Genomic DNA, 26928 nt, shown 5'->3' with positions numbered 1-26928 from the left:
CTTAGCTCATAAGGATAGTGAAGTTGCAGCGACTAAAGAAACTAACGAGTCTGAGCGGGACTCGAACCCCAGTCTGGCGTTCACCAGTCAGGGACGTTACCACATCGGCCACCACAACCCTGACATGTATTTTACGACCAATGTTGTGTAATTTTAAACAGAACAATACTTACAGTAGGTTACATATGTAGGTTGAATGACTAGGCCTACACCAAATGCTTTTAGTTTTTGGGGATACTTGGGCTAATATGATGATATATTCAATATTTTTGCCGTCAATATAAAAGTTAGGAATTAGTGAACTTCATCTTATGTATGCAATAATTGGCCATTCTAATAAATCATACGCTAAGCTCCATATCCATTGCGTTTTATTTTTTTTTTAAACTTCGTTGTGCTTCGATGGACATGAATTTTGGTCTGACAACTATATATGAAGATATATGTTGTAAAACGCAACACATAACCCTAGACATTTTGGCCCAGAAGCTCATCTTGATAGTATCTAGAGAGAGAGAGAGAGAGAGAGAGAGAGAGAGAGAGAGAGAGAGAGAGAGAGAGAGAGAGAGAGCCCATCAACATTTCCTTTATGAAAGATTAGATTAAATGTGTGTTGATATGATCGAAAAAATTAATACTTCTATGTATGTATGTATTGTAAGGACACCGCTCCCTCCGTCGTCCAGAAATTCAACAAATTGTCTATTTATTTAAATTCTCCTTTCGCCACACCGTGGCTTCCTATATCTATGTATTCCGCTCCCTCAGAGCTACAATTTGACATATGTATTATTTCATTGCATGTTTCTGTTTACTTGCAATTCGTGTATTTGTTCATGTGAGAAAACATATATTTTGGCGGGAAGTTCAAGCTGAATTGGAGCCTACGCCATGCTACCTTTCCGTCCGCACCCTGTATTATATTCTCGTCTTACACAAGGTAAGGCAACCCTATTCAAGTTACAAGTTCTCTTATACACATATAACGCTCTACAATTCAAATTACATTCTTTTCCGGGCTGCCCAAAGGCAAGAGCCCGGGTCTTACACAAGGTAAGGCAATCTATACAGACAGACAGACAGAAGGTAAGGCAGCCCTATTCAAATTACAAGTTCTTTTATACACATATAACGCTCTACAATTCAAATTACATTCTTTTCCGGGCTGCCCAAAGGCAAGAGCCCGGGTCTTACACAAGGTAAGGCAATCTATACAGACAGACAGACAGACAAGGTAAGGCAATCTATACAGACAGACAGACAGACGCATGTTTGAATAAACTATCAGTTGATGTTGGTGACGCTTGTCTCACTGTCATTACAGTATGTATGTATGTATGTATGTTGAAAGAGAGAACCCATAGTCAGCCGCCTGTATGTTGAAAGTATCACAATTGATTTTTTTATCAGTGTATACCGAATTCTTGTGTACGCTATTATCATTGGTAAATGAATTGCCCAAAATATGTTCTATTTGTATTACAAAAGGAACATTTGTAAATAATGACATAGAATCAAAGCTAGCCATGAAAAACAATCATTCACCAACATTTGATTCTTTTGTGGGCATTCCTAGAGACTCGAATGAAAATATGATATACTTATGTATAAAGCTCATAAAAGAAAAAAAAAACAAATAAACATAATCACAGACAAAATAGGTCACCAGAGATGGTCGTTTCAGAGCAAACTATGCATTGTTCCAAAGGGCTTTTAGCTACTGTGCGACTAGACATTATAATAAACTGCCAACTGAAATGAAGGACCTAAAGGGAGCAATTGAATTTAAGAAGAAACTAAAGACATTAATTTTCATAAGATCATATGATTTGGAAGATACTACAATCAAAGAATTGTATAAGTTATAATGAAAATGTTTCATTAGATGATTAATATGGACCCGCCCGAGAAGTAGTTCACTCGACTTCAGTGGAGAGTTGGATTTAAACCAAAAACAAGTAAGTAAAAATAATGCGGAAATAAATAGAGTCACAGACAAGATAAGTCCTCAAAGAATTCCATTTCATTACAAACTGTACAATATTCCAAATAAAATACGCAAATAAACACAATCACAGACAAAATAGCTCCCAAGAGAGGGCCGTGTCAGAGCAAATTATACATTGTTCAAAAAAAAAATACGTAAACAAACACAACTAAAGACAAAATAGATAACCAATGAAGGCCATTTCAAAGTAAAATACACATTGTTCCAAATAAAATACGTAAAAAAACACAACTACAGACAAAATAGATAACCAATGAAGGCCATTTCAAAGTAAAATACACATTGTTCCAAATAAAATACGTAAACAAACACAACTACAGACAAAATAGATAACCAATGAAGGCCATTTCAAAGTAAAATACACATTGTTCCAAATAAAATACGTTGATAAACACAATCACAGACAAAATAGCTCCCAAGAGAGGGCCGTTTCAGAGCAAATTATACATTGTTCAAAAGAAAAAAATCACGTAAACAAACACAACTACAGACAAAATAGATATCCAATGAAGGCCATTTCAAAGTAAAATACACATTGTTCCAAATAAGATATGTTGATAAACACAATCACATACAAAATACATCACCAAAGGAGAGCCGTTACATAGGAAAATATACAAGATTCCAAATACTGCTCTTCTTAGAAAAAACAACAACACGCCGTTACAAGAACCGACTTACGGCTTTTTAACTTAGATTTTGTTAAAATGAGTGACGATGAAGGTGAATTGCCATCATCAGAGCTTGGAACGAAAGAATAGTAAGTAGTATCACAAAATAAAAGGCTTAGATTATTTACGACGAGGATAATAGGTCAATCAACAAGTAAACTAAACACTCCAGGAATGACAGTGCATGATCCGAGGTACCTCCACTTAATCTTATTTACTTCGTCATGTCATCACTGTTGGCAGTATGTATAGGAGTGTTTGTATGATGACGGGCATATCCCCCCTAACACACTTGTTTTCAATTCTATCGTTAATAATACGGCAGTTGAATGGGACACTAGCCCCCTCCCCCCATTAGGTGAGTAGGTAAGGACATGGCTTGTAGGTTAGCATAGTTTTGGAAGTTTAGGTTAGATGGTGTGGAATCATTGTATATCAGCGGCCAGTTCCTCACGCATTGATTAAAAATGGACATCAACCAACTTATACTTTCCCCCCTAACCTAACTTTCAAGCCGTTTCCTTACCTACTTACCTGTTGGGTGGGCTACCCCCTCCTGCAACCACCCTTACACTGTCGTATTCTAAGTTAGCCATAATAATATATACAGGTGTCTGCTATCATACATACACCCCAATGGCGTTCTATGCACATTCTCCTCCTGTCCGTCGTTATACAAAGGCGCCATAATTGTTTCCTAATCTGAGGTACCCTACCAAACCTTACATCTAGGTGTCATTACTGTGATTGGTTTTATTATATTAAAGTTCAATAATTGTTAGAATATTGGAAATGACAAATAGATTTCAGAGTCTTTGTAGTTGTTTTGGGATAGACTGGGAGTAAGATTTCAAAGCTTATGACTGAAAGCCCACATTTAAAAGGTAAACAAACACAAGAACACCTAACCAAAGGTTCCTAACCTAACCTAACCTAAGAGCTGTATATCTACCTACCTACCTACTATGAGGCTATGCCCCCCTGGGACCCCTCCTTAGACTACTGGGTGCCGTTATAGTATGTGGCTTACGGAATTTTGTCTCTGATATAGTATGTGGCCTACATACTGTTATTACGAATATTGATCATGTAAGTACACATGGATTTCAGTATTTAACTATGTAGTTAATGTTAATGTTGTGTAAGGGGGGGGGGGTCCGGGGGGGCACAGCCCCCCCGGGTAAGGACACGGCTTTTAGCATAGGTTAGGTGGGTTTTTTAAGTTAGCTTCTCCCGTCGTACTCGTAGGTAAGGACACGGCTTTTAGCATAAGGGGGGGGGGGTCCGGGGAGCTGCGCCCCCCGTGTAAGGACACGGCTTTTAGCATAGGTTAGGTGGGTTTTTTAAGTTAGCTTCTCCCGTCATACTCGTAGGCAAGGAAACTGTTCTTTTAAAATTGTATTGTTAGATATTAAACAATTGTGAAAAATAATTGATTTCATTACATATATATACAAACTCTTCCTAAGGTAGGACACATTCAAACCGGCTTAGGTAGGACACATTCAAACCGGGTAGGCCACATATTATAACAGATCCAAAAAGGTAGGCCACATACTATAAGGGCACCGACTACTGTATCCGTAGCTTACCCTAAGACTAAGTCTCAGTCCCCATACTCCTGAGATGGGCTGGGATCCCCTGTAGCTCACGATTCCTGGCTTCCTGGAGAGTTTGAGGGTCTGCTACAATACTGGATCTATTCTTCAGAATGCTATTGAGGTTTTAATTTTCCCCAAGGCGTGCACCCTTAGAGAAAGGAAAGAGGTGACTATAGTCCATTTCTTTTAGCGAGTCATATTTGCACTGACTCGCAACAGTGCCCTTTTAGCTCGGAAAAGTTTCCTGGTCTCTGATTGGTTAGAATTATCTTGTCCAACCAATCAGCGATCGGGAAAATTTTCCGAGCTAAAAGGGCACCGCTGCGAGTCAGTGCAAATATGCCTCGATAAAAGAAATGGACTATAGGTGTTCATCTCCTCTTTTTTGAGTTCTCAGTGTGGTCTGACAGTGGTCAGGATCTGTCCTAATCCGCAGTGGGCTGTCAGTCTACTTTAAAGAATAATTTTTTTGTGATCAGTTATGTATCATTATGAATGTTTAAGTAAAGAAAGAGAGAAAATAATATTGAATTGTTTGTAACACTGCTTTAACTGAATGGAAGAGTTAAATTAAAGGTGAGAGCTTATTTGATTAGCCTTTCTTCCAATGTTATTTAGTAGTTTTAAAAGTGGTGACATAAAAAGGATTATGAAATATTGTGGATATCATCTTCCCTCCACTGTTTTGATTTTTAAAGTAAGAGTCAAGGAAATTGACGGGATTCTAAAACCAAAATTTATTTCTTTACCTGCCTTTGAAAAGTAATACTTATAGTACTGTAGTGTCTCGACCACCTCCCTTCCACTTTAGATAAGGTGATACATTAGGTTAAATGTCGCAACTTCACTGATCTGAATCACGTTCTTTGTTACGGTACGGTACGTAATTGTTGCCCATTGTCCTCTACTGTCTGTTAAAGACTTGGCAGGTGGGTGGTGGTATAGTAGCATCAAGGGAGTTAAAGTTTTTATTTCCTTTTTTTTTCTGAAGTTTTAAAGTTGATACTTCTGAATTAGTTTCTACTTTTTAGTTTTTAAAAAGTAAACATAGAAATACTGTAATATATTTTATTTAAAGTTTTTATTTTTTATTTTCTTATAGCATATGATTGATCTGTCTTTCTCTATTAAATGTTTATATATTTCAGCTGGGATTCTACGTATGAGCGGGAATTAACCAATTTTGAAAGCAATGGAGATGTTGGAGATATCTGGTTTGGCGAGGAAAGCATGGAACGTGTCTTAGAATGGATGCTTGAAGCGGAAAGTGTTACTGAGAACTCTTCAGTTTTAGATGTTGGATGTGGAAATGGTGTGATTCTTATTCATTTGGTAAGAATCTTAATTTTTCTTTTTTTCAATATTAAACTTACCCGATAATCATGTAGCTGTCAACTCCGTTGCCCGACAGAATTCTACGGGAGGGATACGCCAGCTATCACTATACTAGAAGGGGGTGTACTCACAAGCGCCACCTGTGGCCAGGTACTACAGTACTTGTTGTTGACGCCACCTCACTTTTTCCTCTGTCGTGCTTCCGGCAAGACGTTCTTGGATACGCTTATGATTTTGGAGTATTGTTCACGGTTTGGTGAAGTATTTCTCTAAAATTTGCAGCTATTCGCTATACTAGAAACTTCTATATTAGCTTAGTTAGCTTTTGGAATTAATTTAATTATGGTGACGAAGAGAGTATGAACTCTCTTTCACCTTTAAATGGCCGACCCTTCCCTTAGACGGAAGTGTTGGTGTCTAAGAGAGTATAGACTCTCTTTCTTAATTTTGCTTAACAAAAGTTATAGATTTATTTTATATCTCTCCGCCTTTTATAGGCCTCTTCGATTAACTTCCTTTTATTATAAAATTATTAAAATTAATTTTTATATTTGTTTATTTTCGACCTTTCCTAATGGTAGGCGGTCTTTTCTTGTACCGAAGTTAATTAAATTGAGCCCGTCATTTCGGTTTTACCTGTTAACATATTATGCTATTTTTATGTTTTTGAAAGAATTTCTTTGATAGTCTCGTACTGTTTTCAAAGTTGAACTAACGTTTTGTTTTGTCTCTGCAGTTGTTGACGTTTCAGAACGTTCAACTTGCGCTCTATCGTTACGATAGAGAGAGAATTTTCACGGTGTCACGTTGCAGTAAGAGTAACCGTGTCTAGCGTTTTGTTCATTCTTTCTTAACTTAATGGTTTTAATTCTACAAAGGAACTTTTCATTTTGGGAAATATTTTCCTTTAACAATAATATGTTTTAACGATATATATGATTGGGCTCTTCTCTCAGGTTCTAAGTCAAGAGAGAGAGAGAGAGAGAGAGAGATAGAGACGGAGGGAGAAAGAGGAGGATAAACGTTTCGTTCAAGCGAGTAACGTTGTTATCGTTTTTGCTCTTCTCCCTAGTCTCTTTAGGGGAAGAAGGTAAACGTTTCTAGAGTTTTTCTTGTTCTCAAGCTTTATGCGGTGAGAGATTTTAAACGTAGTTTATTTGATCTAGTGTTTAGTCTCTTTCCAGCCACTGAATTATTTATCTTTCATTAGATTTTTCTGTTACATTGTAATTCTGTTTTCGCAATTACTAACTTTTGAGAAAGGATAGAATTGCGTGTTTCAGGTACAAACCACTTAAAGTTTCGTGTTCAGTGAAATAAGTGCAAACAGAAAATCAAAAGTGATAAGTGATTAGCGCAAAGTGTGTCAGTGTTGTGCGTGAGGGTACTTCTGTGCGTGCCAGTCGTCCTCCCAGTCCGGGACCTCTTGCAAGCTCCCAAGCCCAGGGGAGAAGCAATGTCGAAGGGCAAAAGGGTTCGGCAGGCCTTGATCGGCGCACAGAAGTATCCTCGGTGGTTGCGGGCGTGTCTTAAGAGACCGTCACTCCCACCCGCAGACGATTGAGCCCTTATTTTGCTCGTCTGCAGAAGAAATTTCGGGGAGAAAACGCTGGTCTCAGGTCTCAAGACCTCTTAAACGTAAAGTCCAGACCTATGCCAGACGTACGAAGTTAGAGTTCAACAACCCGGATGCAGTCATGGGGTTAGCTCTGACTCTCCTCAGTCTCAGGTGACTGCACACCTCCTAAGAGAGGTAAGGCGATGCCACAACAGACCTTATCGTCTGTTGATCCCAAGACGACTTTGCTGTAGTCCATGCAGTCGCAGCTTGGGGTCTTAATGCGTGAGTTTCAGGCTGAGAAGGTTACACCTCCTCCTGCGAACGCTCCGCCTCTCCGCAGTCCAGTCTGCCAGGCGTACGAAGTTGAGGTTTCTCAGGCTACCTTACCGCGTTCTGAGTTGCCAGTTACCAGCGGTGTGCAGCAACCTCCGCCTCCTCCTGCGAGAGCTCCGCCTCACCGCAGTCCAGTCTGCCAGGCGTACGAAGTTGAGGTTCCTCAGGCTACCTTACCGCGTTCTGAGTTGCCAGTTACCAGCGTTGTGCAGCAACCTTAACCTTCCTTAAGGCAACCTCAGCAATGGGAGCAGGAGTCTTATGCCTTACTTCCTCCGCTTCCGCTTGCGGTTCCACCAGCGAGGCAACAATCTCTTGAGGTACGACAACCTCTTCCATCAATGAGGCAGCCACCTCAGCACTCGCTGCAGCTTAGGCTAGCTCCTCAGGAACCTCAACTCGCGAGACAAGAACTGCGTTCTGCGCAGCCGCTATCTCAACTCTCGCAGCTCACACCTCAGGAACCTTAACTCGTTCCTCAGGAACCTGCTACTGCGCATCCGCAACCCTTACAGCAAGCGCAACTCTTGAGGCAGCAACCTCATGCTATGAGTCAGCCACCTCAACGCATGCATCTGCCACTTTCTCCTCAACTTGAGAAATAACAAATGACAATAATAACACCTCATTACTTTCATAACTTGCATTTGTAATCATATACATGTATGCCTACACAAACATTATGATAATGGAGGTTATTTGTCTTACTTATATAAAAATATATATGTATTCCTTGCAATATTTTTTTAACAATATCGCAAAATATGGCAAAAATATCTTCAAAACAAAAATGAATCATGAGTTATGAATGTAAGGTAAATATTTTGTTGATATTAAACCCCATGCAAGCATGCATGAAGCACTCTAGCACTGGTCATGGAAATTCTGAGAAATGTTAAACGCCATGCAACACGCTCTGCTTACCTTACAGCATGCTCTACATACAGCATGCTCTGCATACAGCATGCTCTGCATACAGCATGCTCTGCATACAACATGCTCTGCATACAGCATGCTCTGCATTCAGCATGCTCTGCATACAACATGCTCTACATACAGCATGCTCTGCATACAACATGCTCTGCATACAGCATGCTCTGCATTCAGCATGCTCTGCATACAACATGCTCTGCATACAGCATGCTCTGCATACAACATGCTCTACATACAGCATGCTCTGCATACAGCATGCTCTGCATACAACATGCTCTGCATACCTTACCGCATGCTTCTCAGTCATACATCTTTGGTTGTTGCCAACTCACTAGACTGTCAAGCAGTTTCATAATGTTGCCTTCTAGTCTGCTGCTTTTGCACCATTGAAACCCTCACTGAGAGAACTTAACTTTTCTCGGATATGGTCCCTGTAGATGAGAAAGTGCTATTCTCCCTCCTTCTGATATTCCCTTGAGGACTCTGTCATTTGGAGAGGAGCCTTTAGCTGCGTAGCCTCCTATGGACTTTTATTTAAGCATAACAGGCTTCCAGGGAAGGTAATGGTTCCACTTCAGTCACTAACCCCGTCTGTTACCACACCTGCTCCCATAGACCTTGAGCTGTGTTGCAAGACATGCAGTCCAAGCTTAGTCCTTGTTAAAGGATTTTTTGTTTACGGAGTCAGTGTGTCACTGGGAAGACGTTCAACAACCAGCAGAAGTGACTTGTTGTGACGCAGTGCGGCAACCTCAGCAACCCGATAAGGAGTTGTCAGTACGACCCAGACAGTCTAGACAGCTTCGGGTTGTCACTGTACTTCCTCGCTTCCCCATGGTTGACAGTTCACAGACTGTGCAGCAGTACCATGATCTTGTGTCCGGCTCCGTCAGACGACTGGCTTTTAAGAGCTCCCACAAGTCGTCGCTGTCTGGAGATTCTCAGATGGACTATGGATCTGACCAAGGAACTGGGCCTCCTGGTCAATTTTGAGGAGTCTCAGCTCATCCCATCCCAGACCATTGTCTCCCTGGGTATGGATCTTCAGAGTCGAGCTTTTCGGGCTTTTCCGTCGGCCCCAAGGATCTTCCAAGCCCTAGAATGCATCCAGAGCATGCTGAGAAGGAACCGATGCTCAGTCAGGTAGTGGATGAGTCTAACAGGGACACTTTCATCGCTGGCCCTGTTCATCGTGTTAGGGAGAATCCACCTCCCCCCCTTCAGTATCATCTAGCTGCTCACTGGATAAAGGACATGACGCTAGAGACGGTCTCAGTTCCTGTTTCCGAAGAGAGGAGGTCTTCTCTCGCGTGGTGTAAGAACAGCTTTCTTCTCAAGGAAGTCTACCTTTGGCTGTTCAGAAACCCGACCGCCGTCTCCTCTCGGACACATCAGACACGGGCTGGGGTGCGACTTTGGACGGACAGGAATGATCGAGAACATGGAATCAGGAGCAAAGGACACTTCACATCAATTGCTGGAGTTGTTGGCGGTTCTTCTGGCCTTGATAAACTTCAAGTCCCTCCAGCTTAACAAAGTGGTGGAGGTGGACTCTGACAACACCACAGCCCTGGCTTACACCTTCAAGCAGGGAGGGACTCTTTCGTGAAGTTGTTCTAGATCGCAAGGGACCTCCTCTTCTGGTCTAAAGATCGAAAGCTCACGCTGGTAACGAGGTTCATTCAGGGCGGTATGAATGTCATGGCAGATCACCTCAGCCGGAAGGGTCAGGTCATCCCCACAGAGTGGACCCTTCACAAGAATGTTTGCAGCAGACTTTGGGCCCTGTGGGGTCAGCCAACCATAGATCTGTTCGCTACCTCGATAACCTAGAGGCTCCTATTGTATTGTTCTCCGATTCCAGACCCAGCAGCAGTTCACGTGGATGCTTTTCTGCTGGATTGGTTCCATCTCGACCTGTATGCATTCCCGCCGTTCAAGATTGTCAACAGGGTACTTCAGAAGTTCTCCTCTCGCAAAGGGACACGGCTGACGTTGGTTGGCTCCGCTCTGGCCCGCGAGAGAATGGTTCTTAGAGGTACTGCAATGGCTGGTCGACATTCCCAGGACTCTTCCTCTAGGAGTGAACCTTCTACGTCTACCTCACGTAAAGAAGGTACACCCGAACCTCCACGCTCTTCGTCTGACTGCCTTCAGACTTTCGAAAGACTCTCAAGAGCTAGGGGCTTTTCGAAGGAGGCAGCCAGAGCGATTGCCAAAGCAAGGAGAACATCCACTCTCAGAATCTATCAGTCTCAAGGGGAAGTCTTCCGTAGCTGGTACAAGACCAATGCAGTTTCCTCAACCAGTACCACTGTAACCCAGATTGCTGACTTCCTGTTATATCTAAGGAAAGTAAGATCCCTTTCAGCTCCTACGATCAAGGGTTACAGAAGTATGTTGGCAGCGGTTTTCCGCCACAGAGGCTTGGATCTTTCCACCAACAAAGATCTACAGGACCTCCCTAGGTCTTTTGAGACCTCAAAGGAACGTCGGTTGTCCACTCCAGGCTGGAATCTTGACGTGGTCCTAAGGTTCCTTATGTCATCAAGATTTGAACCTCTCCAATCAGCCTCTTTTTAGGACCTCACATTAAAAACTCTTTTCCTCGTGTGCTTGACAACAGCTAAAAGAGTAAGTGAGATCCACGCCTTCAGCAGGATCATTGTTTTCACATCTGAAACGGCTACATGTTCCTTGCAGCTCGGTTTTTGCTAAACGAGCTTCCTTCACGTCCTTGGCCTAAGTCGTTCGAGATCCCAAGCCTGTCCAACTTGGTGGGGAATGAACTGGAGAGAGTACTTTGCCCAGTTAGAGCTCTTAGGTACTATCTAAAAAGGTCTTAACCTTTACAAGGACAATCAGAAAGCCTTATAGTGTGCTATCAAGAAACCTTCTTTTCCAAGTTCTAAGAACTCAGTTTCTTACTATTCAGGCTTCTGATTAGAGAAACACATTCTCATCTGAAGGAAGAAGACCTTGCTTTGCTGAAGGTAAGGACACATGAAGTGGGAGCTGTGGCTACTTCAGTGGCCTTCAAACAGAGCCATTCTCTGCAGAGTATTATGGATGCAACCTATTGGAGAAGCAAGTCAGTGTTCGCATCATTCTATCTCAAAGATGTCCAGTCTCTTTACGAGTACTGCTACACCCTGGGACCATTCGTAGCAACGAATGCAGTAGTAGGCGAGGGCTCAGCCACTACATTCCCATAATCCCATAACCTTTTAACCTTTCTCTTGAATACTTTTTATGGGTTGTACGGTCGGCTAAGAAGCCTTCCACATCCTTGTTGATTTGGCGGGTGGTCAATTCTTTCTTGAGAAGCGCCGAGGTTAAAGGTTGTGATGAGGTCCTTTAGTATGGGTTGCAGCCCTGTATACTTTAGCACCTTTGAGTTGATTCAGCCTTCCAAGAGGAACGCTGCGCTCAGTAAGGAAGACGATCTTATTAAAGGCAGAGTAACGGTTCAAGTCGACTTCCTTACCAGGTACTTATTATTTCATTGTTATTGTGGATAACTGATTATATGAAATACGGGATACTTAGCTATCCTTTAGTCTTGTACACTGGTTTTTCACCCACCCCCCTGGGTGTGAATCAGCTACATGATTATCGGGTAAGTTTAATATTGAAAAATGTTATTTTCATTAGTAAAATAAATTTTTGAATATACTTACCCGATAATCATGATTTAATTGACCCACCCTTCCTCCCCATAGAGAACCAGTGGACCGAGGAAAAAGTGAGGTGGCGTCAACAACAAGTACTGTAGTACCTGGCCACAGGTGGCGCTTGTGAGTACACCCCCTTCTAGTATAGTGATAGCTGGCGTATCCCTCCCGTAGAATTCTGTCGGGCAACGGAGTTGACAGCTACATGATTATCGGGTAAGTATATTCAAAAATTTATTTTACTAATGAAAATAACATATTTTTTATTACTAATGTACTGGAAGATATATTTTCTAACCACTTACAATTGTGAGATGGAAATGTGTTCTACTCTGTATTCCAACAGAAAGATTTTTCTTCTTTGAAAATTATCATATTTAAACATGCAAATACATTAGCAAAGATGAGCTGGATATGGTAACCGGATATACTCTTTAAGTTTATATTGAACTCTATGTATATTAAAGGAAAGTTTTCAATATTAATCTTACCCGATAATCATGTAGCTGTCAACTCTGTTGCCGACAGAAATCTACGGTCGGGATACGCCAGCGATCGCTATACAGGTGGGGGTGAACACCACAGCGCCATCTGTGGTCAGGTACTCCAGTACTTCTTGTCAACACCACCTCAATTTTTCCTCTGTCGTGCCTCCGGCTAGACCTACATGGATACGCTGTTGATTCTGGAGTTTTTGCTCACGATTTGGTGATGTATTTGCTCTAGAGTTTAGCTTTCGCTATTCAGGAAGTTTTATCATTAGCTTAGCTAGCTTTTGGAATTAATTTGATTAATTATGGTGACGAAGAGAGTATGAACTCTCTTTCACTTTTAAATGGCCGACCCTTCCCTTAGACGGAAGTGTTGGTGTCTAAGAGAGTATAAACTCTCTTTCTTAATTTTGCTTAACAAAAGTTATAGATTTATTTTATATCTCTCCGCCTTTTATAGGCCTCTTCGATTAACTTCCTTTTATTATAAACTTATTAAAATTAATTTTTATATTTGTTTATATTCGACCTTTCCTAATAGTAGGCGGTCTTTTCTTGGTACCGAAGTTAATTAACATTGAGCCCGTCATTTCGTTTTTACCTGTTAACATATTATGCTATTTTAATGTTTTTGAAAGAATTTCTTTGATAGTCTCGTACTGTTTTCAAAGTTGAACTAACGTTTTGTTTTGTCTCTGCAGTTGTTGACGTTCAGAACGTTCAACTTGCGCTCTATCGTTACGATAGAGAGAGAATTTTCACGGTGTCACGTTGCAGTAAGAGTAAACCGATTCTAGCGTTTTGTTCATTCTTTCTTAGCTTAATGGTTTTAATTCTAATAAAGGAACTTTTTATTTGGGAAATCTTTCAGTTTTTTTCCTTTAACAATAATATGTTTTAACGATATATATGATTGGGCTCATCTCTCAGGTTCTAAGTCAAGAGAGAGAGAGAGAGAGATAGAGACGGAGGGAGAGAGAGGAGGATAAACGTTTCGTTCAAGCGAGTAACGTTGTTATCGTTTTTGCTCTTCTCCCTAGTCTCTTTAGGGGAAGAAGGTAAACGTTTCTAGAGTTTTATTCTTGTTCTCAAGCTTTATGCGGTGAGAGATTTTAAACGTAGTTTATTTGATCTAGTGTTTAGTCTCTTTCCAGCCACTGAATTATTTATCTTTCATTATATTTTTCTGTTACATTGTAATTCTGTTTTCGCAATTACTAACTTTTAAGGAAGGATAGAATTGCGTGTTTCAGGTACAAACCACTTAAAGTTTCGAGTTCAGTGAAATAAGTGCAAACAGAAAATCAAAAGTGATAAAGTGATAAGCGCAAAGTGTTACAGTGTTGCGTTCGAGGGTTCGTCTGTTCGTGCCAGTTGTTCGCCTAGTCTGGGACCTCTTACAAGCTCCCAAGCCCAGGGGAGAAGTAATGTCGAAGGACTTATGGGTTCAGCAGGCCTTGATCGACGAACAGACGTTTCCCTCCGTGGTTTCGGGTGTATCTACACACGTTGCCGACGTGATCACCCCACCCACACAAAGACGAGAGAGCCCTTTTATTCCTCGTCTGCGGAAGAGGTTTCTCGCAGAAACCATGGACCAAATCTTGCAGCTTTTAAGTGCAAGTCGGTCCCTTCCGCGCAAGTCCAACTCCTAGGTGTAGCCATTAGCACTGGGTCAGTTCGGACTTGCTGCAGTACGACAACTGCACACCTCCCAGAGAGGCGAGGTGGTATCGCAACAGGCAGTAGCTCCGTCTGTTGCCGCACCAGCTGTTTTAGACCCTCAGTCTCAACGGACAGTAGCTCCGTTTGTTGTTGTCTTTCTTAAACTCTAGTGGTCTATGCTGCAGACAATGCAGTCTCAGCTTGCGGTGTTGATGCAGGAGTTTCAGGCAGAGAAGGTTAACACACCTCCTCCTGCGAGCGCTCCTCCACCTCTACGCAGTCCAGCCTGCCAGACGTATGATGTTGAGGTTCCTCAAACTACCTCCATGCGTGAGCTGCCGCATTGGGAGTTGCCAGATACCAGCTCTGTGCAGCAACCTCCACTTTCCTTGAGGCAGGAGCCTCTTGCCACGCGGCAACCTCCTCAACACTTGAGGCAGGAGCCTTATGCTTTGCAGCAACCTCCTCTACCCTTGAGGTAGGAGCCTCATGCGTTGCGACTACCTCCTCCATCCTCGAGGCAACAACCTCTTGCGGTGCGACAACCTCCACCATCCTCGAGGCAGCAACCTCAACTCCACCTCTGCGCAGTCCACCCTGCCAGACGTATGATGTTGAGGTTCCTCAACCTACCTCCACGCGTGAGCTGCCGCATTGGGAGTTGCCAGATACCAACGCTATGCAGCAACCTCTTGCGTTGCGGCAACCTCCACCATCCTTGAGGCAGCAACCTCAACTCTTGCGGCAGCCACCTCCACTCTTGAGGCAAGAACCTCAACTCTTGAGGCAAGAGCCTCAACTCTTGAGGAACCTCATGCTATGAGGCAGCCGCCTCAACGCATGCAGCAACCGCATTCTTCACAGCATGAGCCTCTCTCTGCGTAGCTACCTCCTCAACCCTTGAGGCAGACGCAACTCTTGAGGCAGGAACCTCACAGGAGCCTCATGCTATGCGGCATCCTCCTCAAACCATGAGGCAGGAGCCTCATGCTATGCGGCATCCTCCTCAACCCATGAGGCAGGAGCCTCATGCTATGCGACATCCTCCTCTACCCATGAGGCAGCCTCATGCTATGCTGCATCCTCCTCAACCCATGAGGCAGGAGCCTCATGCTATGCGGCATCCTCCTCAACCCATGAGGCAGGAGTCTCATGCTATGAGGAGCCTCATGCTATGCGGCATCCTCCTCAAACCATGAGGCAGGAGCCTCATGCTATGCGGCAACCGCCTCAACCCATGAGGCAGGAGCCTCATACTATGCGGCATCCTCCTCAACGCATGCGGCATAAGCCTCTTCCCTTGCAGCTTGAGTCTCATCCCATGCAGCATGAGCCTCATACCATGCAGCATGAGCCTCATCCCATGCAGCATGAGCCTCATCCCATGCAGCATAAGCCGCACGCCATGCAACATGCTCTGCTTACCTTACAGCATGCTCTACATACAGCATGCTCTGCATACAGCATGCTCTGCATACCTTACCGCATGCTTCTCAGTCACACATCTTTGGTTGTTGCCAACTCACTAGACTGTCAAGCAGTTTCATAACGTTGCCTTCTAGTCTGCTGCTTTTGCACCAGTGAAACCCTCACTGAGAGAACTTAGCTTTTCTCGGATATGGTTCCTGTAGATGAGAAAGTGCTATTCTCCCTCCTTCTGATATTCCCTTGAGGACTCTGTCATTTGGAGAGGAGCCTTTAGCTGCGTAGCCTCCTTTGGACTTTTATTTAAGCATAACATGCTTCCAGGGAAGGTAATGGTTCCACTTCAGTCGCTAACCCCGTCTGTTACCACACCTGCTCCCATAGACCTTGAGCTGTGTTGCAAGACATGCAGTCCAAGCTTAGTCCTTGTTAGAGAATTTTTTGTTTACGGAGTCAGTGTGTCACTGGGAAGACGTTCAACAACCAGCAGAAGTGACTTGTTGTGACGCAGTGCGGCAACCTCAGCAACCCGATAAGGAGTTGTCAGTACGACCCAGACAGTCTAGACAGCTTCGGGTTGTCACTGTACTTCCTCGCTTCCCCATGGTTGACAGTTCACAGACTGTGCAGCAGTACCATGATCTTGTGTCCGGCTCCGTCAGACGACTAGCTTTTAAGAGCTCCCACAAGTCGTCGCTGTCTGGAGATTCTCAGATGGACTATGGATCTGACCAAGGAACTGGGCCTCCTGGTCAATTTAGAGGAGTCCCAGCTCGTCCCATCCCAGACCATTGTCTACCTGGGTATGGATCTTCAGAGTCGAGCTTTTCGGGCTTTTCCGTCGGCCCCAAAGATCTACTAAGCCCTAGTTTGCATCCAGAGCATGCTGAGAAGGAACCGATGCTCAGTCAGGTAGTGGATGAGTCTAACAGGGACACTTTCATCGCTGGCCCTGTTCATCGAGTTAGGGAGACCCCACCTCCGCCCCCCTTCAGTATCATCTAGCGGCTCACTGGATAAAGGACATGACGCTAGAGACGATCTCAGTTCCTGTTTCCGAAGAGAGGAGGTCTACTCTCACGTGGTGAAAGAACAGCTTTCTTCTCAAGGAAGTCTACCTTTGGCTGTTCAGAAACCCGACCGCCGTCTCTTCTCTGACGCATCAGACACGGGCTGGGGTGCGACTTTGGACGGACAGGAATGCTCGGGAACATGGAATCAGGAGCTAAGGACACTTCACATCTTTTGCAAGGAGCTGTTGGCGGTTCATCTGGCCTTGATAAACTTCAAGTCCCTCCAGCTTAACAAGGTGGTGGAGGTGGACTCTGACAACACCACAGCCTTGGCTTACATCTCCAAGCAGGGAGGGACTCATTCGTGGAAGTTGTTCTAGATCGCAAGGGACCTCCTCATCTGGTTAAAAGATCGAAAGCTCACGCTGGTAACGAGGTTCATTCAGGGCGATGTGAATGTCATGGCAGATCGCCTTAGCCGGAAGGGTCAGGTCATCCCCACAGAGTGGACCCTTCACAAGAATGTTTGCAGCAGACTTTGGGCCCTGTGGGGTCAGCCAACCATAGATCTGTTCGCTACCTCGATAACCTAGAGGCTCCCGTTGTATTGTTCTCCGATTCCAGACCCAGCAGCAGTTCACGTGGATGCTTTTCTGCTGGATTGGTCCCATCTCGACCTGTATGCATTCCCGCCGTTCAAGATTGTCAACAGGGTCTTTCTGAAGTTCGCCTCTCGCAAAGGGACACGGCTGACGTTGGTTGGCTCCGCTCTGGCCCGCGAGAGAATGGTTCATAGAGGTACTGCAATGGCTGGTCGACATTCCCAGGACTCTTCCTCTAGGAGTGGACCTTCTACGTCTACCTCACGTAAAGAAGGTACATCCAAACCTCCACGCTCTTCGTCTGACTGCCTTCAGACTTTCGAAAGACTCTCAAGAGCTAGGGGCTTTTCGAAGGAGGCAGCCAGAGCGATTGCCAGAGCAAGGAGGACATCCACTCTCAGAGTCTATCAGTCTAAAGGGGAAGTCTTCCGAAGCTGGTACAAGGCCAATGCAGTTTCCTCATCCAGTACCACTGTAACCCAGATTGCTGACTTCCTGTTACATCTAAGGAACGTAAGATCCCTTTCAGCTCCTACGATTAAGGGTTACAGAAGTATGTTGGCAGCGGTTTTCCGCCACAGAGGCTTGGATCTTTCCACCAACAAAGATCTACAGGACCTCCTTAGGTCTTTTAAGACCTCAAAGGAACGTCGGTTGTCCACTCCAGGCTGGAATCTAGACGTGGTCCTAAGGTTCCTTATGTCATCAAGATTTGAACCTCTCCAATCAGCCTCTTTTAAGGACCTCACATTGAAAACTCTTTTCCTCGTGTGCTTGACAACAGCTAAAAGAGTAAGTGAGATCCACGCCTTCAGCAGGAACATAGTTTTCACATCTGAAACGGCTACATGTTCCTTGCAGCTCGGTTTTTTGCTAAAACGAGCTTCCTTCATGTCCTTGGCCTAAGTCGTTCGAGATCCCAAGCCTGTCCAACTTGGTGGGGGACGAACTGGAGAGAGTACTTTGCCCAGTTAGAGCTCTTAGGTACTATCTAAAAAGGTCATAACCTTTACGAGGACAATCAGAAGCCTTTTGGTGTGCTATCAAGAAGCCTTCTCTTCCAAGGTCTAAGAACTCAGTTTCTTACCTATTCAGGCTCCTGATTAGGGAAGCACATTCTCATCTGAAGGAAGAAGACCTTGCTTTGCTGAAGGTAAGGACACATGAAGTGAGAGCTGTGGCTACTTCAGTGGCCCTCAAACAGAACCGTTCTCTGCAGAGTGTTATGGATGCAACCTATTGGAGAAGCAAGTCAGTGTTCGCATCATTCTATCTCAAAGATGTTCAGTCTCTTTACGAGAACTGCTACACCCTGGGACCATTCGTAGCAACGAATGCAGTAGTAGGCGGGGGCTCAGCCACTACATTCCCATAATCCCATAACCTTTTTAACCTTTCTCTTGAATACTTTTTATGGGTTGTACGGTCGGCTAAGAAGCCTTCCACATCCTTGTTGATTTGGCGGGTGGTCAATTCTTTCTTGAGAAGCGCCGAGGTTAAAGGTTGTGATGAGGTCCTTTAGTATGGGTTGCAGCCCTTTATACTTCAGCACCTAAGAGTCGTTCAGCATCCTAAGAGGACCGCTACGCTCAGTAAGGAAGACGTACTTAATAAAGGCAGAGTAATGGTTCAAGTCGTCTTCCTTACCAGGTACTTATTTATTTTATGTTATTTTTGAATAACTAATAAAATAAAATACGGGATACTTAGCTTCTTTGTTAACATATATGCTGGTCTCCACCCACCACCCTGGGTGTGAATCAGCTACATGATTATCGGGTAAGATTAATATTGAAAAATGTTATTTTCATTAGTAAAATAAATTTTTGAATATACTTACCCGATAATCATGATTTAATTGACCCACCCTTCCTCCCCATAGAGAACCAGTGGACCGAGGAAAAAATTGCGGTGGTGTTGATAAGAAGTACTGGAGTACCTGACCACAGATGGCGCTGTGGTGTTCACCCCCACCTGTATAGCGATCGCTGGCGTATCCCGACCGTAGATTTCTGTCGGCAACAGAGTTGACAGCTACATGATTATCGGGTAAGTATATTCAAAAATTTATTTTACTAATGAAAATAACATTTTAATTGCAGCATTGAAATAAATCATAAAATTGAAATTTCTTGAAACTGATAAACAGTGTGAACTAGATGGAGTAAGAGGGTTGAAAAGATGAGAAATATAGTTATGGTAAAGATGTAACGAAAAGGTCTTGTACAGTAACTAGATTGAAAGAGGCTAGGGCAGTGGGAGGAGTATACTGTATATAGGTTAAGAAATATGGGAGTAGGAGAATAGGCAGGACAAGAATGTGTTTAGTTTGTAGAGATTAAATTTATAAAGAACAAGGGCTGTACTCGATAAGAAGTGTGTAAGTACTTGAAATGTGTAACGTTATGTGCGAAGGCGGGTCATGATAATGATTAGTCTCATTTTAAGGGATTGAAGTGACTGATACAGTAGAAGTTTAGAGAAAATCATCATGAATTACTTCTTAAATGTTTAGGTAGACACTACCTTTTAGAAAACAAATTCTTCGGGAAATTACAATGTACTGTATGTACAGTATTGTATAAGTATATCTTATATTCTAGAACAAGTTTTTATGATTGTATTTTATAAGTATGAATAAGCCTTACAGTATTCATAAAACATGTTTTATTTTTGCATATGCAGTTAGTCCTTGGGTCATAATGGTTTTGACTTACAACATTTTGTGAATACTATGCAGCTCCCATTAAGGAATTGCATGAATTTTTCTTTCATTTTTTTGTTTACATTAACATTACTCTAAATTTTGTCATCAGCTGAAATAGCAGACTGTATTACATGAAATTAGTGTTGCCTTATTAAGGGTTGTTACATAAAATCATATGGTACAGTAATTGTTTCTTTTAACTGCTGAATTTCCTCAGTTTTAAATCTTAACATTTTATCCTTTACAGGGCAAAGAAGGTTTCAAGAAACTGTTTGGGATTGACTATTCAGAAAAGGCTATAGATTTAGCAAAAGCAATTGCTGTGGATAAGGATGTTCCTGTGGTTTATGAGGTAAGGGACAAACAATAACTGAAAATAATGTAGTGTAACATATGGGAGAGATTTCCTCTCAGATTTGTTTTTATTATTTTTCATGCAAACAATGCATGGATTTTTTTTTAATACTGTACGTTTGTTATGAATATTTGGTTTATTTGAAATAAAATTCATTGTCTTGTAGAGCTTGTGTATTACATGTTGCATAGATAGAGAAAAAGAATTAAAAGTCAAATGCTTTGTTAGATATAATGCCCTTTTCTGGAGAAGAATACAATTTTAGGGTACTACTAATTATGTGGTAAGAGCTCAGCAATGTATTCTTCTATATTCATTTGTTTTTGTTTGGCGTCCAGAAATTCCGGAATGCTATTATATTTTTTTTTATTCCGTATCTAGTTGGTTGTATTGTTTTTTGTCCCAATGCTAATAGAAATCCTAGTCCTTTTAAGTATGAGTAGCAGATTGCAAAGAGTAATTGTTGATGGCCACCATTGTGAGTATAGGAATGTAATACCTGGTGTTCCTCAGGGTAGTGTTCATTATTCCGTAGCTAGTTGGTTGCACAGTATTGTCTTTTGTTCCAATACAAATACAAATCCTTGTCCTTTTTAAGTATGAGTAGCAGATTGCAAAGAGTAATTGTTGATGGCCACCATTGTGAGTATAGGAATGTAATACCTGGTGTTCCTCAGGGTAGTGTTCTTGGCCTATTACTTTTCATACTATAAACGCATCATGTGTGGTTTGGCCTAGAAAACAAACTCGTTGTTGCAGATGATGTTACTCTTTGCATTAATTCCAGTTCCCGAATGTAGATCTGGCATTGCTGAATTCCTTATAAGAGATCTAGCTAAAATTGATACTGGTGCAAATTATGGGGCATGAAGTTGAACCCTAACAAATGTTTCTATAACTATAAATAACTTCTTTAAAGTTTTAGGTGTGATTCTTGATTGCAGATTTACTTTTGAGAAACACATTTGGTCTGTTTCTTCTTCAATTGCACAAAAAAATTGGCTTACTGATTTGCTTTGATCAATTTGTTTAAAGAAATTTTTTAATATTTTCATTCTACCTTGTTTTGAGTATTGTTCTTATGTATGGTCCTCAGCTGCTGAGTCTCATCTTATTTTTTGATTAAAACTTTCAGCCTATTAAATTCCTTTTTTCAATATTAAACTTACCCGATAATCATGTAGCTGTCAACTCCGTTGCCCGACAGAATTCTATGGAGGGATACGCCAGCTATCACAATACTAGAAGGGGGTGTACTCACCAGCGCCACCTGTGGCCAGGTACTACAGTACTTCTTGTTGACACCTCCTCAATTTTTCCTCTGTCGTGCTTCGGGCAAGACGTTCTGGGATACGCTTATGATCTTGGAGTATTTTCACGGCTTTTGGTGAAGTATTTCTCTCAGATTTCGGCTGTCGCTTTACTGGAAAACTTCTATATTAGCTTAGATAGCTATTATTTAGTCCTGATTAACGGTTAACGATCTTTTTGCTTGATTTGGAATCCCCACTTGGCTAACTCTTTTGATTCAAGATGTCTGACATTTCACAAGCCCCTCCACATAGACGATGTAGGTCTTGTAATAGGCGTATTCCGAAGGCCTCGGTAGATCCTCACACCGCTTGTTCTGACTGTAGGGAAAGGCCCTGTCAGTTAGAAGATCGATGTGAGGAATGCGCCGGACTTTCGGAACTTGATTTTGTCCGATTTCTTAAGTATTCAACCAAGTTAGAGAGAGAGAGAGTTAGGAGGAGTTCTTCTCGCTCTTCACTTTTTTCCTCACCTCATGATCCCCTACCTTTTCCTCCCCCTGTAGTGGCTACCCCCGATCCTACTATTTGCCCTCAACCTGATATGTCTGTTGTTTTGCGTGCCATTCAGGCTTTAGGCGATAAAGTAGAGTCAGTGGTTAGTGATCATAAGTCTCTTATGGCCGAAGTCAAGGAACTTAAGGTCAAGAGTGCAGTGGGTGGTATTAGTGCCAGTGCTATGACGAGTGCTAGTGTCAGTGCAGTGCCAAGTGCTAGTGTCAGTGTCAGTGTGGTGCGTGAGGGTACTTCTGTGCGTGCCAGTCGTCCTCCCAGTCCGGGACCTCTTGCAAGCTCCCAAGCCCAGGGGAGAAGCAATGTCGAAGGGCAAAAGGGTTCGGCAGGCCTTGATCGGCGCACAGAAGTATCCTCGGTGGTTGCGGGCGTGTCTTCTAGAGACCGTCACTCCCACCTGCAGACGATTGAGCCCGTCTTTTACTCGTCTGCTGAAGAGTTGTCAGGCAAGAAACGTTGGACTCAGGTCTCAAGACCACTCAAGCGCAGAGTCCAGACCTCAAGAGCTCAACCTGGCTGCAGTCATTGGATCAGCTCTGACTCGCCGCAGTCATCAGTTGAGTGCACTCCTCCTAAGAGGAGTAAGGTACTGCCGCAACAGATCTCTGCTGTTAAGGCTTTACCTCAGCAGACCTTAGTGTCTGCAGACCCCAAGTTGACTCTACTGCAGTCCATGCAGTCACAACTGGCGGTCTTGATGCGTGAGTGTCAGGCTGAGAAGGTTACACCTCCTCCTGCGATCGCTCCGCCTAACCGCAGTACTGCCTGCCAGGCGTACGATGTTGAGGCTCCTCAGGATACCTTAGCACGTTCTGAGTTGACTGTTTCCAGTGGTGTGCAGCTCCCTCCGCCTTCCTTAAGGCAACCTCAGCAATGGGAACAGGAAGCTTATTCCTTACTTCCTCCGCTTCCACTTGCAGTTCCACCAGTGAGGCAACACTCTCTTGAGGTACAACAACCTCTCCCATCCATGAGTCAGACTCCTCAGCTCTCGCTGCAGCGACCTCAACCCTCCTCAAGGCAAGCACCTCAACACCTTAGCCTTGCGCCTCAGGAACCTCAACTCGCGAGACAATTACTGCGTTCTGCGCAGCCTCTACCTCGTCGCTCTCAGCTCACACCTCAGGAACCTCAACTCGTTCCTCAGGAACCTGCTACTGCGCATCCACCAACCACACAGCAAGCGCAACTCTTGAGTTCAGACACTCATGCCAGGAGTCAGCCCCCTCCACCCATGCGCCTACCTTCTGCTACTTCTTTGGATCAGCCTTTGCAGCCTGAGCCTCAGGTGTTCCCTCAACAGAGACTTGAGGAGGAAACCACAAGTGTTTTTGTTCCAGCTCGTGCTGATTCTGCTGTTCAGCATACCTTACCGATCTCTTCGCTACACTCTGGTGATGAGGTTTCTGATGATGAGGCTGCACACCTTGATCCCTCATCAGATGTGGATGAATCCAAGTCTTCTCCACCTCCTATTGACTTTCGTAAGGTCTTGGCTCTTTTAAGAGAGGTATACCCAGACCACTTTGTCTCTGCTATCCCCCGCTCTCCGCCATCTGAGTTTTCACTGGGCATGCAGCCAGCTAAGTCTACGTTTACTAAGCTCGTCTTAGCAAGGTCCTCTAAGAGAGCGTTAAGGATTTTAGGGGAGTGGTTGCAGTCTAAGCAACAACTTGGAAAGACTTCGTTCATGTTTCCTCCGACTAAGCTCACCTCTAAAGCGGGCGTTTGGTATGCCACAGGAGAGGAACCAGGCTTGGGAGTACCTGCCTCTGCCCAGGCTGACTTCTCAAGTCTGGTAGACTCTCCTCGTAGAACAGCAATGAGGCGCTCTAAGGTTTGCTGGACCTTCTCAGACCTTGATCACTTTCTGAAAGGTGTTTTTAGAGCATTTGAGATGTTCAATTTCCTAGACTGGTGCCTGGGGGCCCTTAGCAAGAACACCTCCCCTGCGGACAAGGACTCTGCCATGCTCTTGATGTCCTGCATGGATAAGGCCATTAGGGATGGATCTGGAGAGCTTGCTTCGATGTTTGTGTCAGGGGTTCTTAAGAAAAGGGAGCAGCTTTGTACCTTCCTTTCCTCCAGCATCACACCTTGTCAAAGGTCTCAACTCCTTTTCGCTCCGCTCTCGAAGTTCCTTTTTCCCGAAGAGCTTGTTAAGGACTTGTCTGCGGCCCTGATACAAAAGGACACCCATGATCTTGTGGCCTCATCGGCTCGAAAGACTAAGGTTGCTACCTCAGTCCCCAGGACTTATCGCACCCCAGTGGCTGATACCCCTGCCACGAGGTTTATTCCGCCCTTTCGTGGTAGAGCCCCCAGCCGAGGAAGCTCCCGTCCAGACTCTTCCAGGAGCAAGTCTAGGAAAGGTTCCAAGGCTTCTAAAGGAAAAAACTGACTCTCAACATCTCCAGACAGCAGTAGGAGCCAGACTCAAGATCTTCTGGCAAGCCTGGGAAAAGAGAGGTGCAGACGCCCAGTCTGTCAGTTGGCTGAGGGAGGGTTACAGGATACCATTCTGCCGCAAACCCCCTCTGACCACATCTCCCATCAACCTCTCTCCCAACTACAAAGAAAAGGACAAGAGGCTAGCGTTGCACCAGGAGGTGTCGCTCCTTTTACAGAAGAAGGCAGTGGTTATAGTCCGGGACCATCAATCCCCGGGCTTCTACAACCGTCTTTTTCTGGTGGCCAAGAAGACAGGAGGTTGGAGACCGGTGCTGGACGTCAGCGCGCTCAATGCGTATGTCACCAAGCAGACGTTCACGATGGAGACGACGAAGTCGGTCCTAGCAGCGGTCAGGCAGGAGGACTGGATGGTCTCGTTGGACCTGAAAGATGCTTACTTTCACGTTCCTATTCATCCAGACTCCCAACCTTTCCTGAGATTCGTTTTTGGAAAGGTTGTCTACCAATTCCAAGCCCTGTGTTTTGGCCTAAGCACAGCTCCTATGGTGTTTATGCATCTGATGAGGAATGTAGCAAAATTCCTCCACTTATCGGACATCAGAGCCTCCCTTTACTTAGACGACTGGCTGTTGAGAGCCTCCACGAGTCGTCGCTGTCTGGAGAATCTCAACTGGACTTTGGACTTAATCAAAGAACTGGGTCTGTTAGTCAACCTAGAAAAGTCTCAGCTCATTCCCTCCCAATCCATTGTGTACCTGGGAATGGAGATTCGGAGTCAGGATTTTCGGGCTTTTCCATCGGCCCCAAGGATAAGCCAAGCCCTAGATTGCATCATGAGCATGCTGAAGAGGAGCAGTTGCTCGGTGAGACAGTGGATGAGTCTCACAGGGACCCTTTCATCGCTGGCCCTGTTCGTCGAGCTAGGGAGACTCCACCTCCGCCCTCTTCAATTCCATCTTGCAGCTCATTGGGACAAGGGTTTGACTCTCGAAGCAGTCTCTATCCCAGTCACCAAAGAGATGAAGACCACTCTCTTGTGGTGGAAGACCAATCTCCTTCTCAAGGAGGGCCTATCGTTGGCTATTCAGACCCCCAATCTTCATCTCTTCTCGGATGCATCGGACTCGGGCTGGAGCGCGACCTTGAACGGACTGGAGTGCTCGGGAACGTGGAACGAGGAACAGGGAACGCTCCACATCAACTGCAAGGAGCTTCTAGCAGTTCACTTGGCCCTGTTGAACTTCAAGTCCCTCCTGCTAGGCAAGGTGGTGGAGGTGAACTCCGACAACACCACAGCCTTGGCTTACATCTCCAAGCAAGGAGGGACCCATTCGAGGAGCCTATACGAGATCGCAAGGGACCTCCTCATTTGGTCAAGAAGTCAAAACCTCACTTTAGTCACGAGGTTCATTCAGGGCAACATGAACGTCTCAGCAGATCGCCTAAGCAGAAGGAATCAGGTCATTCCCACGGAATGGACCCTCCACAAGAGCGTGTGCAACAGACTTTGGACCTTGTGGGGTCAGCCTACCATAGATCTGTTTGCCACCTCCATGACCAAGAGACTTCCGTTGTACTGTTCCCCAGTTCCAGACCCAGCAGCAGTTCATGTGGATGCTTTTCTGCTGAACTGGTCCCATCTCGACCTTTACGCATTTCCACCGTTCAAGATAATAAACAAAGTCCTTCAGAAGTTCATCTCGCACGAAGGGACACGGCTGACGCTGGTTGCTCCCCTTTGGCCTGCAAGAGAATGGTTCACAGAGGTACTTCAATGGCTGGTCGACGTCCCCAGGACTCTCCCTCTAAGAGTGGACCTTCTACGTCAACCTCACGTAGACAAGTTGCACCCAAACCTCCACGCTCTTCGGCTGACTACCTTCAGACTGTCGAAAGATTCGCTAGAGCTAGAGGCTTTTCGAAGGAGGCAGCCAGTGCGATTGCCAGAGCAAGGAGGGTTTCCACTCGTAGAGTCTACCAATCTAAGTGGGAAGTCTTCCGGAGCTGGTGTAGAGCCAATGCAGTATCCTCTACCAATACCTCTGTGACCCAAATAGCTGACTTCCTATTACATCTTAGGAATGAGAGATCCCTTTCAACCCCTACGATTAAAGGGTACAGGAGTATGTTGGCTTCAGTTCTCCGCCACAGAGGTTTGGACCTTTCTTCCAACAAGGACCTTCAAGACATCCTTAAGTCTTTTGAGACTTCTAAAGAGCGTCGTCTACCCACTCCAGGCTGGAACCTAGACGTAGTCTTAAGGTTCCTTATGTCACCTAGGTTCGAACCTCTCCAGTCAGCTTCCTTCAAGGACCTTAC

General features: G+C 44.3%; 1 protein-coding gene across 1 annotated transcript in view; it reads left to right on the top strand.

Moving 5' to 3' along the window:
* Window positions 1-2661: 2661 nt before the first annotated feature.
* The window catches only part of LOC137639973 (EEF1A lysine methyltransferase 2), a 54147-nt gene continuing 29880 nt past the window's right edge, over window positions 2662-26928 (top strand). Inside the window, exons 1-3 of the mRNA XM_068372305.1 lie at window positions 2662-2768; window positions 5429-5612; window positions 20267-20371. Of these exons, the coding sequence (XP_068228406.1) occupies window positions 2716-2768; window positions 5429-5612; window positions 20267-20371 (342 nt within the window). The 5' untranslated portion in view covers window positions 2662-2715. The remainder of the gene's footprint in view (window positions 2769-5428; window positions 5613-20266; window positions 20372-26928) is intronic.

Source organism: Palaemon carinicauda, chromosome 4 (genome assembly GCF_036898095.1).
Source record: "Palaemon carinicauda isolate YSFRI2023 chromosome 4, ASM3689809v2, whole genome shotgun sequence".
Classification (NCBI taxonomy): domain Eukaryota; kingdom Metazoa; phylum Arthropoda; class Malacostraca; order Decapoda; family Palaemonidae; genus Palaemon; species Palaemon carinicauda.
The sequence above is the reverse complement of the archived record's forward strand: the minus strand, read 5'-3'. Positions and strand labels throughout refer to the sequence as shown.